This window comes from Athene cunicularia (assembly GCF_003259725.1).
Source record: "Athene cunicularia isolate RWA chromosome 8 unlocalized genomic scaffold, athCun1 chr8_part1, whole genome shotgun sequence".
NCBI lineage: Eukaryota > Metazoa > Chordata > Aves > Strigiformes > Strigidae > Athene > Athene cunicularia.
The window spans coordinates 12015423-12029592 of NW_020799109.1; the positions used below are offsets into that span (position 1 = coordinate 12015423).

Sequence of the window (14170 nt, forward strand, 5' to 3'; positions counted from 1 at the left end):
ACACAAGCTTTACAATTCAAATGTATTTTAAATCACTGCCTACCTGGTTTAGAAACACACAACAGAGTAACTGCCTGCAATGATCCACAGCTCTCCCCTTCTAGCCCCTGGGCAAGCGGCCTGGTGGGGCTGTGTGGGCAGAGACAGGGTGCTAGGGAAAGGGGGTGCCACTGACCTTGAATTCCAGCTCCATCGCAGTAACGCTCTCGCCTGGTGGCACCTGGGTCAGCTTCTGGATGTGAGCAAAGAGGTTGCGTGCAGGCACCTCAGTATTGCCACATGTGGCTGCCTCCAGCAAGGCCTCGTGGATGAAGATGTACTGGTCCTCTGTCTGCACCATGTAGTTGCGCTGAGAGCGCATGCACGTCACATGGCCGTAGATGTCCACGGTCTTCTCATGCTTCATCCGCTCCAGCATGGCATCAATGACAATGAAGCAACCAGTTCGGCCCACGCCAGCACTGTGGGAACAAAGCATGAGGCCTGAGACAACGCTGTTTCTTACAGATGTCACGCAAGCTCTGTGCTTAAGTGAGCACCTGGACCTAGAGCGCACAAAAGGGGAGTAAAGGCTGCTTTACCCCACACTGAGGGCTATGAGCTGAGCCCCAAACAAGAGGGAACAGGAGGAATGAGGGAGAGAGGCACTGGAGAATGTGGGAGGCTGCTCAGCCCTTCTGCTGTCCCCCTTTCACTGATGGAGCAGAAGGGACATGTTGTCACTCTGCTGGTCCTCTTTGGTGGCTGGCAGCACCTCCACAAGGGAAGGAAAAATGTGTTTAATAGGCAGGAGGGTGACAGCATACATGCGCACGATATTGAAAGACCTCAAGTCCAGGCTGGCCCCGGCACCGGTGAAGCCTGTAATTTCAAGGCTGCTAACCCCTAACCTGGGTCACTGTCTCCTAACCCATAAAATGAGGACAGCCAGGCTGAGAGGGGAAAGCAGAAAGGTGAGGTCATGCACATCTGTGCTGAGCCCTTTGCTAAAGCACCAGACACCTCTCCATGTCTGTTGGAAGGGCAGCAGCAATCCCCAAACTACCCACCCTGAAAACAACAGACATGCTGTCGTGACATGTAAACACAGGCACAGATAGGGAGCTAGACATTTCCTCATTTATGGTACAAGTCAGATTCTTAACAGGGCTTTAATACAGCTTGTTTGTGTGTTAATTATATCCCACTCCCATCTGAAACAGAGCATGAAGGAAGAGCATTAAGCACTGCTGGTAAGGCGTATGCTGGTACAGCAATGATGGAGTGGTTTGTTCAGTAATAGTCCCCACTCGACTGGTATAGATAAATCTTGCCTGGATAAGATGCTGAGCCTTAGTAGACTAATATTTTGCTTAAAAAGCTGCCTTTCTACCCTGCAAAAGAGTTCTACTGTAAATACTGCATATGAATGATTGTAGAGGTCACTGCATGCCTGTCTGTCAATGATGTGCCTCTGAAAGGTACCACCTACTTATGCTGGGCACAGATCACTTCATTTTTAAATGCTACTTGCAGTTTTGCAGGAAAAAGTGTTTTCTGAGGCTTTCCACACATCAGTGCTGTTTAATCTGACAGAGAACAGCAACAGAAATGTTACCACTGCCGGTGATGTCCTGCTCCCAGCCCAAGCATGCAGTGCATGTGACCGTGTGTTCCATGCAGGAACAGGAAACTCGACATTTAGCTGGACTGGTTAAAAGCCCCGCAGCCAGAAAGCATGTGTGCACGTGCAGCTTTGCAAACACACTGTCCTACCTGCAATGGACAACCATGGGCCCAGCATCTGGTGGGTTACAGGCCTTGACCCGTCGCAGGAAAGCTAGGATTGGGGTGGGGTATTCTGGTACCCCGTGATCAGGCCAAGCCATGAACTGGAACTGTCGCAGCTCTCGCTTCTCACTGGAGCCATTCTGTTGAAAACAAAGAGGAGTTGTTTTGCATGAGAACAGTCTCATCCTGGGACAGGAACCCACTGATAGGGTAATAAGGTACCCAGCTGTCTATGTAACAACAGGCATGTAATGCTGTGTGTGCTCATGCATGTATTGGGCTTTTACAGCTTAAAACTTGGAGGCAAAATGTAGGCTTCTTACAAGGCTTCTGTCTACATAGATGCTCTGTGGAAAGCCTGCTGATACAGAGAGCAGAGCAGCTCTGTGGGAGCAGAGCAGACTGAGGGAAGGTAAAAGACTCCTTTCTGCACAGTATGGGGTCACTACCCATGTACTTACTGCACGTTCAGGGAAAAACAGGCACTGGGCATGGAAGAGCCACAGTAGCCAGTTCCCTCCCTGCTCCTCTGCATCATGGGTCTCTCTGGGATGGCTCATCAGCCCGTGTCTGCAGAGGCTGCCCCGATCCTTTCTCACCAGGGCTGTGATCCACGAAGCAATGAGGCAGGACTGGCTGGGTGACCACTGGGGGTGAGATGCCATCCTGGGGCATGAGTGTGTCCCCATCGCAGCCTGCTGTGCTCTCTCTGCCGGTGTGGCCCAGACTCAGTCACGCACAGAGGCAGCCGGCTGCAAAGCTTGTTTGCGTTGCCGTGACATGCCGCTGCTAGCACTGCCTCCAGGGATTTCCAGACACTAATGAGGTACGCAGCAGGCAGGAGAGAAGGGCACGCACACACGTCAGCACGCCCCCTCCATTTGCATTATTAGTGACAGGAGTACTAAAATTTCCCTGCTTCCCATGTTGTCCCTCTAATGGGAGGACAGCTGTTACACGTACACTCACCAGAGGCAAACACAGCCCCAACTCTGGGGCCCATCACATGGTCTGAATGTGTAGAGGAGAGCATCAGGCATCCTGGACAAAATCTAGTGGTGGCCAGATGCACAACCTGCAGCCAGTCTCTCATTCCAGCCCAGCTGTGAGAAATGGCTCATGTGTGGACTAGCCACACGCTTGGCCAAGCCAGGCACAGCCGGTGGCTTCTGCCTGTGGACTGAGCAGCACCCTGCAGCATCGGGGAGTGGCTCTGCATTACCTGGAGCAGGAAGAGCCCAGCCAGCACCATACCTTGTACAGTGCAAAGGTGCGGACGGTGTAGGTGGCCAGCTCAACTGTGTCCAGTAGGGTGACCTGGATCATCCCATAGGTTTCGGTACCCCGGCTTGGCCAGTACTGGTCACACTTTACCTGTGGGGAGGAGAGGAGAAAGTGTCAATGCTTGGCTACTGGCTGGGGTATTTGGGGTGAGGAACAGGGCTTTGCCTTTCAAAGGGTAAAGACAGAGAAGTCACTGTGCAGGGGGGCTCCAAACACCCCAATTTCCTTCTTGTGTGTCCCAATCCCCAGCAGAAAGGCAGCACACCCTGGGCTCCTTTCCACAAGATTCATATTCAAAGAGGGATTTTTTTTTTTTTCTTTTTTTCTGGAGTCCCTGGTGGGAAGCGGCGAAGGGGGCCAGAACACCAGACACAGCAGCAAGAGCAGCACCAGGTTTGAAGATGGCATGCAATTGAAGATGGTATGCAGCAGTTGCTAGCAGTGATTTGTGCCTGCTGTAGTTTTTCTTCTCCACCTCCTGTTTGGGAAGACAGGGGTCTTCAGGGCTATGCTTGCAGCATCCCCCTGCTTGAGCTCTACCTGGATGGAGAGAAGGTCGGCAGCTGCGGGTTGGTGGGAGGAGAGCTGGTGAAGCAGGGCAGGGGAAGTGGTGGTTTCTCTGGGGAAGGCTCTGCTCCAAGGGCAGCTGAGGTGAGGGAGATGCAGCCTGTATCCCCACCAGCTCCCTGCTATCCCAGCCCAAACTCCTTGACCCTCAGCACTGAGCTGAGACAGGACACACCTCTGAGTCCAGCATAGTACCCAACAATACAACAACAGGCACTACCTTTCCCCGTAACATCCGTAGTCCCCCGGGGTGCCCCTGTCAGCATGGCCCCCCAAGCAGCAGACCACCCTGGTGAAAGATGGGACACAGCCCATGCTAGGCCTCCAGCCTGGATGCTGTGTTCACTGGGCTGACCCTGCCACCCGTTCTGCGCTGCCGTAGGCTCAAGTGCACTGAGCATCTCTGAGAGATGCCAACCTGCCCTTCTGGCAAGTGGCACATCCCTGGAAATCTACATCTCCCAGGTGTTTCAAAAACTGTTCTGCAGCAAGGCACAGATGCCAGCTCAGACACAGATGCAACCTGTTCTCCCTCTGTGAGAAGACACAGACTGGCCAAACAATCCCTTCAGCCCCTTCCTGCAGGCAGCACTGTCACATCACAAACACACTGCTGCTCCCAAGAGACCCCTTTCCCTACACCACCCTTTATCTCCCCCTTCCAACTTTTCAGCCAGAGCACTTTGAGCTACTGGCCATGGCTCCTGCTGCAGCCCCTTTGGCAGAAAGCCCTAACACCTCTCCAGGGCCCCATCCCTTTGCCCCCTTCACCTCTCTGTGCATCCCTCCCTGCTCACCTGCTGTTGCCCTTGTCCTCCTCCTATTCACAGCTCAGTATTTGCAAACTACTCCTCTGTTTTTTTTTCTCTCCAGCCCGAGCTCCCTATTTATTTGGCACCCTGAGCATCCTTACTTCATCTGGCACCCGGCTCCCCCGCCTTGTGGAGCCGTGGTGCCTGGCTGACAGGAGGAAGACTTCATTCCCACCCATGTGCACTGCACCGAAAATGGTTTCCCGCCCTAGGAGAGAGGAGTGAATGGAAGATCATCTGTGCTTGTCAAGGAATAGTAAACTTAATTATTAGCCGAGGGTGTTTACAGGGGAATGTGTGGGAAGGGAAACAACAGGCTTAATTAGAAATCAATGAAGTTCTGCCTTTTAATTGAAGACACTTTAAGCAGGGTGGGGCTTCTGAGAGCTAAGAGCCCTCATCTTGCATTCTGGCGGCTGGAGTAGGGTAACCTAGGGATAGAGGGATGCATCCGTCCCTGCTTTTTTTGGGGTCTGCTCTTAGCAAGTCCTGCCCTGGCACAAGTGCCTGGAGCAAGGCTGCCTGATGAGGTACTGCAGGCACCTGCCTGCCCCGAGCAGCTCTGCTGCCTCCTGCACTGCCTTGGATCTGTGCTCCTCACATGGCAGGCCCTGCGCAAATCTCATATTTCTCTTCCTCTCTTGGCACAGAGCAGCCCATTATTTTCACTGACTAGCTGCAAAGTGAACAACTCAGAGGTCACAAACCTTATTTCACAGCTAAACCGATCCTACCCTCCAAAGCGGGCAGCAGCTGCCTCTCTGGCCACCTGAGTTTTCCTTGCCTGGCTCAGGGATGACGTGGCCCCTCTGAAGTGGGGCCGGGGGTGGGCAGAAAGGCATCCTGCGAATACTGGGGACAGCCACTTGCTGTGTCGCCCTCAGTGTGGTTTGCAGGGGACGTTGCAGGGAAGCAGCACAGTGTGTCCCCGTGCCTGAGCCCACACCTCAAGGAGAGCAGTCCCCTCTTGCCACTCACATGCTACAGGGCCGTGTGTACTCGAGCAAAAAACAAACTTCGGAGGAGTTCCCTGTGCGGGATAATAGCAGTGCCTGGGCTGGTAATTGAAAATTATTTATTCATGACCAGATAAGAGTCGGTCACATTTTCTGCCAAATTTACCCATAATGTTTATGCCCCATTTTCAAGCTCTGTAAATTTTATGCTGAAGCCGATGCACTGTGGCACTAAAGGAGATAAGAGATGTTTTCTTCTGGCAGTGCTTGCTTCTCATTAACTTAAGGAGCACAGTAATGTCCTGAACAGCCATTTATTGCAGCTTTGCAGAGTGGTTCCTGTCCCCTCCCCTTTGACGCCCAGTGCCCAAGAGCAGCCGGGCACCCCTCCTCAGCTCTAGAGCTGTGCAGTGCTCCCAGCCCTGCTCGCAAGCTCCAGATGGCATCGCTGCCAGTGAGAGGGCTGGAGTCAGACTTGGCTGCCAGGCCCCTCTCCCCCAGAACCCTGGAGCACCACCCTCTTTGCACCCCTGCCTGGGGACATGAAATGCCAGGGCAGAGAGATCACACTCCAGGGGTGGCTGCTCAGTGCTCTGGGCTGGGACAGAACAAGCTACAGCACTGCTTTGGGAGACCTCATTCACTCTGCCAGGCTCTTGAGGATAGCCTGGGATAGAGTAGGAGAAATCCTGTTTTAATATCTCTCTTGTGCAACACACCCCAGCTGGGATACGCCATGCTTGCAGCTTTGGGAAAGGTAATCTACAATGTGTGTTTCTGAACTGCCACCAAATGATTCTGAAACTGATTGTAAAGCTTTGAAGGCAGCTAAATTGCACAATCCAGCCATTTCTATCCTTTATGTGCCTCTCGCTTTGTGAAAACATGAAAAAGGGAGGATGATTTGGACCATCAAGCCAGCTGAAATTGCAGACCATAAAAGCTGATGCTCTTTAAAGATTTTTCTCCCCCTGCAGCTCAGGAGCCCTTTAAAGCAGTGTCACCCCTACAGGGCTGCAAAGCTGCTGCTGTCCCAGTTGGCTTATCTACACACAGCAGTGCCGAGGGGGACTTGGCGAGCTCACTTGGGAAGGTGTCAGAGCCTGCTCTGGGCTGGGCATCTCACCATAAGACCCTGCTGCCCACCCCAGGCTCCACAGCTGGAGAGACAGTCCTGTGCCTGTGCTGAAGCCCCTGGGCAAGGGGACTTTGAAGCAAGGCCACCCATGGGTAACGCTGTGACACGATGTGACTGCCTGGAGCAGTGGCTGTCCCACAGCAGTGTGAACATTAGCGAGCAGCAATGCTGCAGGGACCCAAGGGCTTGCATCAGATGACATCTGAAGGCTCTGGGGTGGAGGAAACTAAAACAGTGAACCATGTTGAAAGCTGGGAGCAGTGGGCAGTGACCAGGATCTTTCTTGGTCCCAAAAAGGCGTGCTCCTGAGTGAACGCCAGCCATCAGCAAAGAAAGAGGCACGAGGAAGAGCAGAGCAGGAAGGTGGCTGAAAAGTCATCCTGCCTTGGACATGCTGGAGAAGCCAGCAAAAAAAACAGAGGAAATAATCTCCTGCAAGTCCTTATCCCAGCTCCCCACCAGGACCCTCCTGTGAGCGTGTGCCCTGAGGCACCTACAGAGTCCAGCAAACACATCTAGGGAAGCCCTTGCTGTGCAGGGCTGGTTCCACTCAGGAGTGGCCGGGCTTCCCCACTACCTCCCCTGGCAACCTGCCTCTCCTGCAGTGCCTGAGAAAACTGCCCATTTCACATTAGTGCTGGGGATGTGCCAAAAAGTCAGCAGGGCATGGGCAGGCAGTGTTGGGGAGCAAATGCTGGGGTCTCTGTCCAGCCGGGACAGCCTAGAGCCCTTGGGCAGCACACCTGGTCAGGCAGGCTGCCTGCAGCTTCTGCAAGGGCTCTGATCACCCCCTGCCCATGACAGGGATTGACAGTGCTCATCCCGTCACCAAATGCCTGACCACACATGCTGTGTTTGGGACAGAAACCAAGGTAACTGCAGGATGATATGACAGGGAGTGTGCTGGGGGGAGATAACACACAGCTCAGCAGCACAGGCGTCTCAGGCAAAGACAAGTGCCTGTGGGGTCAAAAGGAAACACGTTATCTTTGAGAAACATGCACCTCGGAGTGCTTTCCCATAACTAAGCAGCCCAGAAGTTAAGTGAGTCAGGACTCCGGGCATGGATTTACTTGGCAACCGAGAAGGTCTTTTCCTTATATTTCAAATATATGCTCCATCACTGAAATGTGAAGGCAGAAAAAAGTCCTCATGTAACCCCCAACTGCAGAGAGCAGTTTTAGCAGCTTCTGATCTTGCTTAGCCCACATGCCAAGCCCTGAGCCACAGGACGGGTCAGGTTTATTTATGTCCCTGTTTGGGCTGGGGTGGGTGACAGTGGCCATTGGACAGAGCAGGCAGGGCTGTGCAGTGGGAAGCACAGTGCAAAGCTGGGGTTGGATCTCTAGAGGCAGCTCGTCTCCAAGGAACGCTATTCTTCCCTGCAGGCTGTAGGACATTTGTAGAGCTGGGGAAGCCCATGAACAAAGCCTATTTTTGTACATGCATGAAAAGCAGAGCTGTTTTGCCACGGTGATCAGTTGTTCCAGCTGCTTCCTCCCAGCCAGTGTGGGCTAGGACACCCCTGCGAGCATTTTGGTGCTAAAGCTTTGAAATGGAGGGAGACCATGTGAGCAAAAGTTTTAACTAAACCCAAAGTTGGCAGTTTTTTGCTTCTCAAGAACGAGCTTATTGGGCTAAAAATAACCAGTGCTTCACAGCTTGAGCGCACAGCCTCTTCTCCTGCCGTTGGCATGGCAACACTAAAATATTCTGCAAGTACAAATGCTCACCGCTAAAATTTTACTTTTAGGAACAAACTGAATCACAAGAGGCAGAAGCTGCCTCCTGCTTGGGCAGGCTTTGCCCGAAGGGTGCACCTGGCACAGGAGCACTTCGGTCACAGCTTATGAACTCCTGCTTCAGGGCCTGAGTAAGAACCTGTCACGAGACACCATAAGCATCATCTGCAGCGATGGCTCCTGCTCCTTCCTCTCCACCTTGTGCCTTCCCCACGGTTTGCAGGCAGCTTTGCATTTATTACATCAGAATATCTAATCTTGGCAGTATGAGCTGATCGTTTATACATGTTGTCATTGGACAAGGCACAAATTAGTCTTGTTATTGCAATGAGGCCCTGTCAGGCTGCAGGATGCTGCTGATACCACCTACCCATCGCAGCTTCTCAGCTTCTGGGACGCAGCCCCCAGGCTTTCAGCAACTGTCAACACTCCCCATCTCAGAGCCTGCCTTTCTCCTTTTGGTGTGAGTGATGTGGGCAGGGAGAGGATGGGTGTGCATGCAGGCAAGACAGGGGTTAACGAGCAGCACAGTGACAGGAGGTTTTGCCACCCTTTTGCCCCACAGAGATACACTTGTTGCTGGGGTGCCTGCAGCAGTGAGCCACACCATTGGAGCTCACCTTTTCCTAGATGCCCTTATGCTGTAGTGTTTCCATCCCTCTCTCCTGCCCCACCCCAACCAGCTCCAGAAAAGAGAGGAAGCACACACTGTACCCTGGACTTCTCCTCCAGCCTGGTCATCATGACTATAGTTGCTGTTCTCTGTTCCCACACCATCCTCCAGAAGTCGCTGAGGGTTTCTGGCAGAGGTCCCTGTGTGGCGATGTAGGCGTTCTGCTTCCGATACCCATCAATGTAATTAGCATTGATGTAATCACTGCCTGGGACCCCTGTGGAGAAGAAGGGCAAAGTGTTAGCCAGGGGCAGCCCATGACCCTGTGCCTGTTGCTCTGCTAGGCCCTGCAGGCAGGGGAAGAGGCTGGCACATTCACAAGGCTCTTGACAAGTCTCCTGTACAGGGTGATGCCAGAATCTCTTCCAGGGATCCTGCAAAGGACAGGGATAGTGCCTGAATAAAGAAGAACCCTTTGTAAATCCCACATTAATGCAAAAAGCAGGCAGCACCAAAGCAGAGAGACAGCTGCCACCCACACACGAAGAGAAATTCACAGGCAGGAATATTAAGGAGCTCGTTTGGCCCCAAGCAACTGATTGAAATAATTGTCTTAAATTCACCAGCAATTCTTTATGGTCCTACAGCACCTTTAAAAAAATGAAGCTGCTTCATTAGCTTGTCTCTGTTAGCAAGGGATGTCAAGCAGGGATGTCCTCCCATCCTTCCTGCAGGGACAAGCATCCCAGAAGAGCCAAAGACCTTCCTCTCCCACCACCACTGAAACCCTCCTCAGTGTGAGAACCCCCTCTGCTGCCTGCTGGCAGAGGCTGTTCCAGCTCCCCACTCTGTCCCCATCACTTTAAGGAAAAGACTTGCTTGTAAAGGCCTTTAAAATGCAAACACACAGTTACTAAAACAAATGCGGCAAATCCAAACCGTGCTCAGCATGGGCTGCCCGGGCTGCCTTGAGGGAAACCAGCAGGAATCTCCTCATCTCCTGAGGAAAGCGCATCTGCATTTCATTAGAGGAGGGGAATGAAACTGGGGGACTCCCCCTCACCCTTTTGTCCTGGGGAATTTTCTACAGGTCCCAGCAGCCTCCAGCAGAAACAAAGCACTGGTGGCTCTGGGGGAGCCGCAGCAGCTGGAGTGCAGTGCCTGGCTCCCTTGGCATGGGTGCAGGGACCTGGCAGGGCGCTTCGGGAATGGTTCCCAGGAAGACACAGACACTACTTACAGCAACTGAGTCAGGCTGGAAAACAGGGATTCCCCTGCGTGCTCAACTCACAGCTGTCTCAGAGGGTTTACCCATGATCAGGCATGCCAGGCCTTTGCATAGCTACTACTGCTGAACAGGCCTTGCTGTGTGAGACCCTTTGGACCCCCTCCTTCTCCTCCAGAGGATGAGTGGTGCATTAACATTAGAAAAGACTCTTCCATCCCAACAAAAAGGCAGCTAGTGGCTGCAGGGCCACCTGTACACAAAGCCAGGCCCCAGACTCTTCCCCCAGGCAGCGGTGAATTGTATTAGCTGTATCTTCCTCATCCCCTATGACAGGGCTCAGTTCTGGTGTGCACAGATGGGTGCTGATTTTTAAAACAATGGGAAGGGGTGGGCCTGGGCATCCATACCTGGGTTCCAGCTCCAATGTATGCAAGGGAACCACAAAGCAGGCACTAAAAGCATGTATTAAGCCCAGACTCCAGAGATATGGGGCTGGTTCTAGAAGCCATGGGATGGCAGGGCTATGAACACCAGGGCCTGATACATCTCCCATAAAGCACAGGGATGGGACGTTTGGAGCTTGATGTCCCAGCGAAAGGGGCCCCCCCAGCCTGTGCAGCTCTGGGCACTTGTGAGAGAACACTGACAAGTCCTAGAGGAAGATACTGGCCCTGAAGTCATGCTGAGACAGAGGGTGGTAGGGCTAACAGTGCCATGTCCCACCATGTGTTGAGGAAGACAGCTGGTCACACAGCAGGGCCAGCAGCGAAAAGGGAAGCTGCTGGGACAGACATCTCTGCTGGCACCAGAAGTTGCAAGAAGCAACCACACAGGGTATGCTGCTCTGAGGACACTGGGAAAGCAGGGGCAGCTCTACAGAGCCCTTCCTCTCTTCTTGCCAGCCAGAACACAAGTTTGCTCACACTTATGTTGGATATGCTTCTTGCTGTGTGTCCCTGCTTGACTGAGAACAGGGAAAAAGATGGTCCCCTGCTACAGCCACGTTCAGTCATTTGCTGGGGTGCCCACTCCAGAGTTACTCTTACCATCAATGGAGGTCAGGATGACACGTGAGTGGTCATAGGCGATCACATTTGCATAGCGGTTTTTAGGTTTATTCACTTCCAGGTTGGAGTTCTCCCAGGTGAACTGCTGCCCCGGGTCAATGGACTGTGGAGAGAAAGAGAGGGAGGGAGTCAGGAGAGGTTACTGCACAGCAGGATGCTGCAGCACACATGCCTTTCAGTTAGGAAATCTCCATCTCCCCACACACCTCTCCCCAGGCCAGACACAGCTTCTGTGGGAGTCTCCAGCAGCAGCGCCAAGCCAGACCACACAGAAACCCAGTCCCCAGTGGGACCTGCCTCCCGTGACCTGCAGGCAAAGCAGCCCCTTGCTAGGGCAGCCTGCTGCAGATGAGCCTTCACCTGCACTCTTGCTGTGTGCTCATCCTTTTCTCTGAAGCTACCCATCAGCAGAAATTTGGTCTTATGCCAGGACTCCACAGAGACCTGACTGCGCAGTTCTTGACCTAGCGGTTTTATTAGCTGTTGAATTGCATTCTCCTGAAATATAGCAAGCCCTGGGTGTCTTGTGCCCCAGGAGCTTTGGGTATCACTGTCCTGCAAGACAGCCTAAGAGCTTTTGCCAGGGAGCAGTCATGAAAATTGATAGGTTACTATCCACTGCTCCAGCTACTTATGCAATGTAAACATCTCTCGTTGAGTTAATAGAGTGACAAGGAACTATAAACCTGGAGAAAGAGACATGGTTATAAATCTTGGCCAAAGGCCCACATGCTATGCAACTGCCTGAAAAGCACACATTCTAATCCTGCCTGTGTCCTGGCCTCACACACCCAATGCTTCTCCTATGAGCCACGTGCTTGTGCACGGCTCCTCTATGGCCAGGCAGCCCCTTCCCAAAGGCTTTCCGCTCATCTTTGTTCACACACAAAACAAGGTGAAAATGGACCATCCCCAAAGCACCCCTCTTTATCTGAGAGATACATGATGCACCCAGATAAGACAGCTGCCTCATGCAGGGACTTGCTCTGCACATGCAGCCCTGAGCAAGCCCGTGGCAGGCAGCTACAGCAGCAATCAGTCATCCCATGAACCCCTTCCCCCTGAAATTACCAACAGTCAAAGCCTTCTTAAAATTGTGCTCCAGCTCAAGGTCCTGGAAGCTTTGCTGGCCCACAGGCAAAAATAATGAGCAAACAGGCCAGGGGAAGCACTGCACGTTATTCTCTCTGCAGGCATCCACGTTCATTGCTTGGCAGAGAGCCATGTCAGAAGGTTTCTCAGGCAGTAAAACGCCCACGAGTCTGTTGGCTCTGCATCAGCTGTGAGCAAAAGGCTGAGCACAGCTCCCTGACTGGGCTGACCCGGACAGCCCTCACGGTCCCTCTGTGTGCAAGATGACACCCATCGCTGTCCCCTGCTCTCCTATGCTGTTGAGCAGGCACTTCCAAAGCAGCTGGCAGTGGGTGCAGGTACCCAGCTCGGGTATGGAGCACAGACACAGCCTGTATTGCTGCATCAGCCCTGAGGGCTCTGTGGCAGGCACAGGGCATGGCCAGGGCAGTCGCCCGTGCCCACGTGTGGCCCACGCCGCCAGCCCTTCCCGCAGCAGCAGGCAGCCTGAGACAGAGGGGCCAGTGCTGACGAAAGCGCGCAGGAGGATGTGACATCACAGCGATGCTAATAGGTAGTTTGGGAAATGTAGGATGTAAACAGACATTTCCTACAGAAAACCTGTAATTTTCTATTATCAGCATAATAAGCAGGCAGCAGCAGCGCTCAGAGGCACTGCAGTAGCGATGGTGGGAGTGGAGGCCACAAATACTGCTTCTGGCTGGAAACCCACTGGCCTGGCCAGCACAGCCTCTGCATACTCTGCCCAGGCACAGAGATGTCCCAGCACAGCTCATGGCTCACTGGGGCACTTTGTGTCTTGCATTTTGTTCAGGCAGCTGTATTTTGTTCACAGGATAGGCTGCTCACTGCATCAGCAATTTGGATGCTCTCCTCCCTCAGCTGTGTGGCAGGGACGACTGCTGTCCACCTAATGGTGGGGCTGAACTGGAGAAGGGCAGTAGAAATGATCAAAAGGATGAAAAACTAATAGGAACAAGATATGTAAGGACTCTTCTGTTTGGAGTAGAGATGAGTGAGAAGCGTTTTGATACCAGTCTAGGCAATCCTGAGCACAATGAAGAAGAAGCACAAAATCCACCAATGACTATTAAAGATATAAATAACACCTTTTTTTTATCAAAAAGCTGGCCTTAGTCTGCATGGACAGCCCATGCAGAGAGCTAGCTAGCTGGTGGCGGAGCTGAGACCAGCCCTGAGGGCTTGAGTGAGCATTTGCCTGTTGTTGAGGGGCAACAAAAGTAAGCACCAGCCCTGCTTGCACCCTGTGAACACTTGCTGAGTGCCAGGCACAGGTGGGTGCTGGAGCCAGTCCTCCCTTCACAGCAGAGGCAGGGATTGTTCAGTGCAGTTTTCACACTGAATCTATGCTACAAATTACTGCCAAAAGGCTGCAGGGCTGCCCAAGCTGTGGGGTGCAGCGTGCTTTGCACAGCAAGTCTGTGTCCTGCCACAGCAGTGGAAAGGGTTATTTCCTGGGGGAGACAAGGCTGCCAAGAGCCCCCAGAACCAAGGAGGAGCATCAAGGTGTTTCCATTAGGGTTAATTGCTTTGATGTGCAATGAGGATGTGCAGAAATGGTCTAATCATCATCAGCCTCTTCAGAGGGCAAACAGGTGAGAAAGTCAGAAGTAATACAGCACCTGAGTGCAAAGAGGTTCTAATTAAATACTCCTGCAAATTAGTGACTCATTTAGAAGTAAAATGATTTAATTTAAACTCTGGTGATGAATTAATGTACACCTGTTCCCCCCTTTAAGGCAAACAAATGAGTAAATAAACGGGAGGATGATGGGCTGCTTGGAGAGCAGTTGAAGCCCTTACATAGAGTGGTGGTTGGCAAGTCTTGTCCCATCACTGTACAATGCTCTGTAGCCCCTGACTATGGCAGCATTGCCTCA

At 52.6% G+C, this 14170-nt stretch overlaps 1 protein-coding gene across 18 annotated transcripts in view; it reads right to left on the reverse strand.

The window, feature by feature from the left end:
• PTPRF (protein tyrosine phosphatase, receptor type F) overlaps positions 1-14170 on the reverse strand; it is a 296366-nt gene that overhangs the window by 7901 nt on the left and 274295 nt on the right. For all 18 annotated transcript variants that reach the window (XM_026854407.1, XM_026854406.1, XM_026854410.1 and 15 more), the window contains 5 exons: positions 11157-11280; positions 8984-9159; positions 3025-3144; positions 1756-1910; positions 176-461 (listed from right to left, as the gene is read on the reverse strand). In XM_026854407.1, coding sequence (XP_026710208.1) covers positions 176-461; positions 1756-1910; positions 3025-3144; positions 8984-9159; positions 11157-11280 — 861 coding nt within the window. The remainder of the gene's footprint in view (positions 1-175; positions 462-1755; positions 1911-3024; positions 3145-8983; positions 9160-11156; positions 11281-14170) is intronic.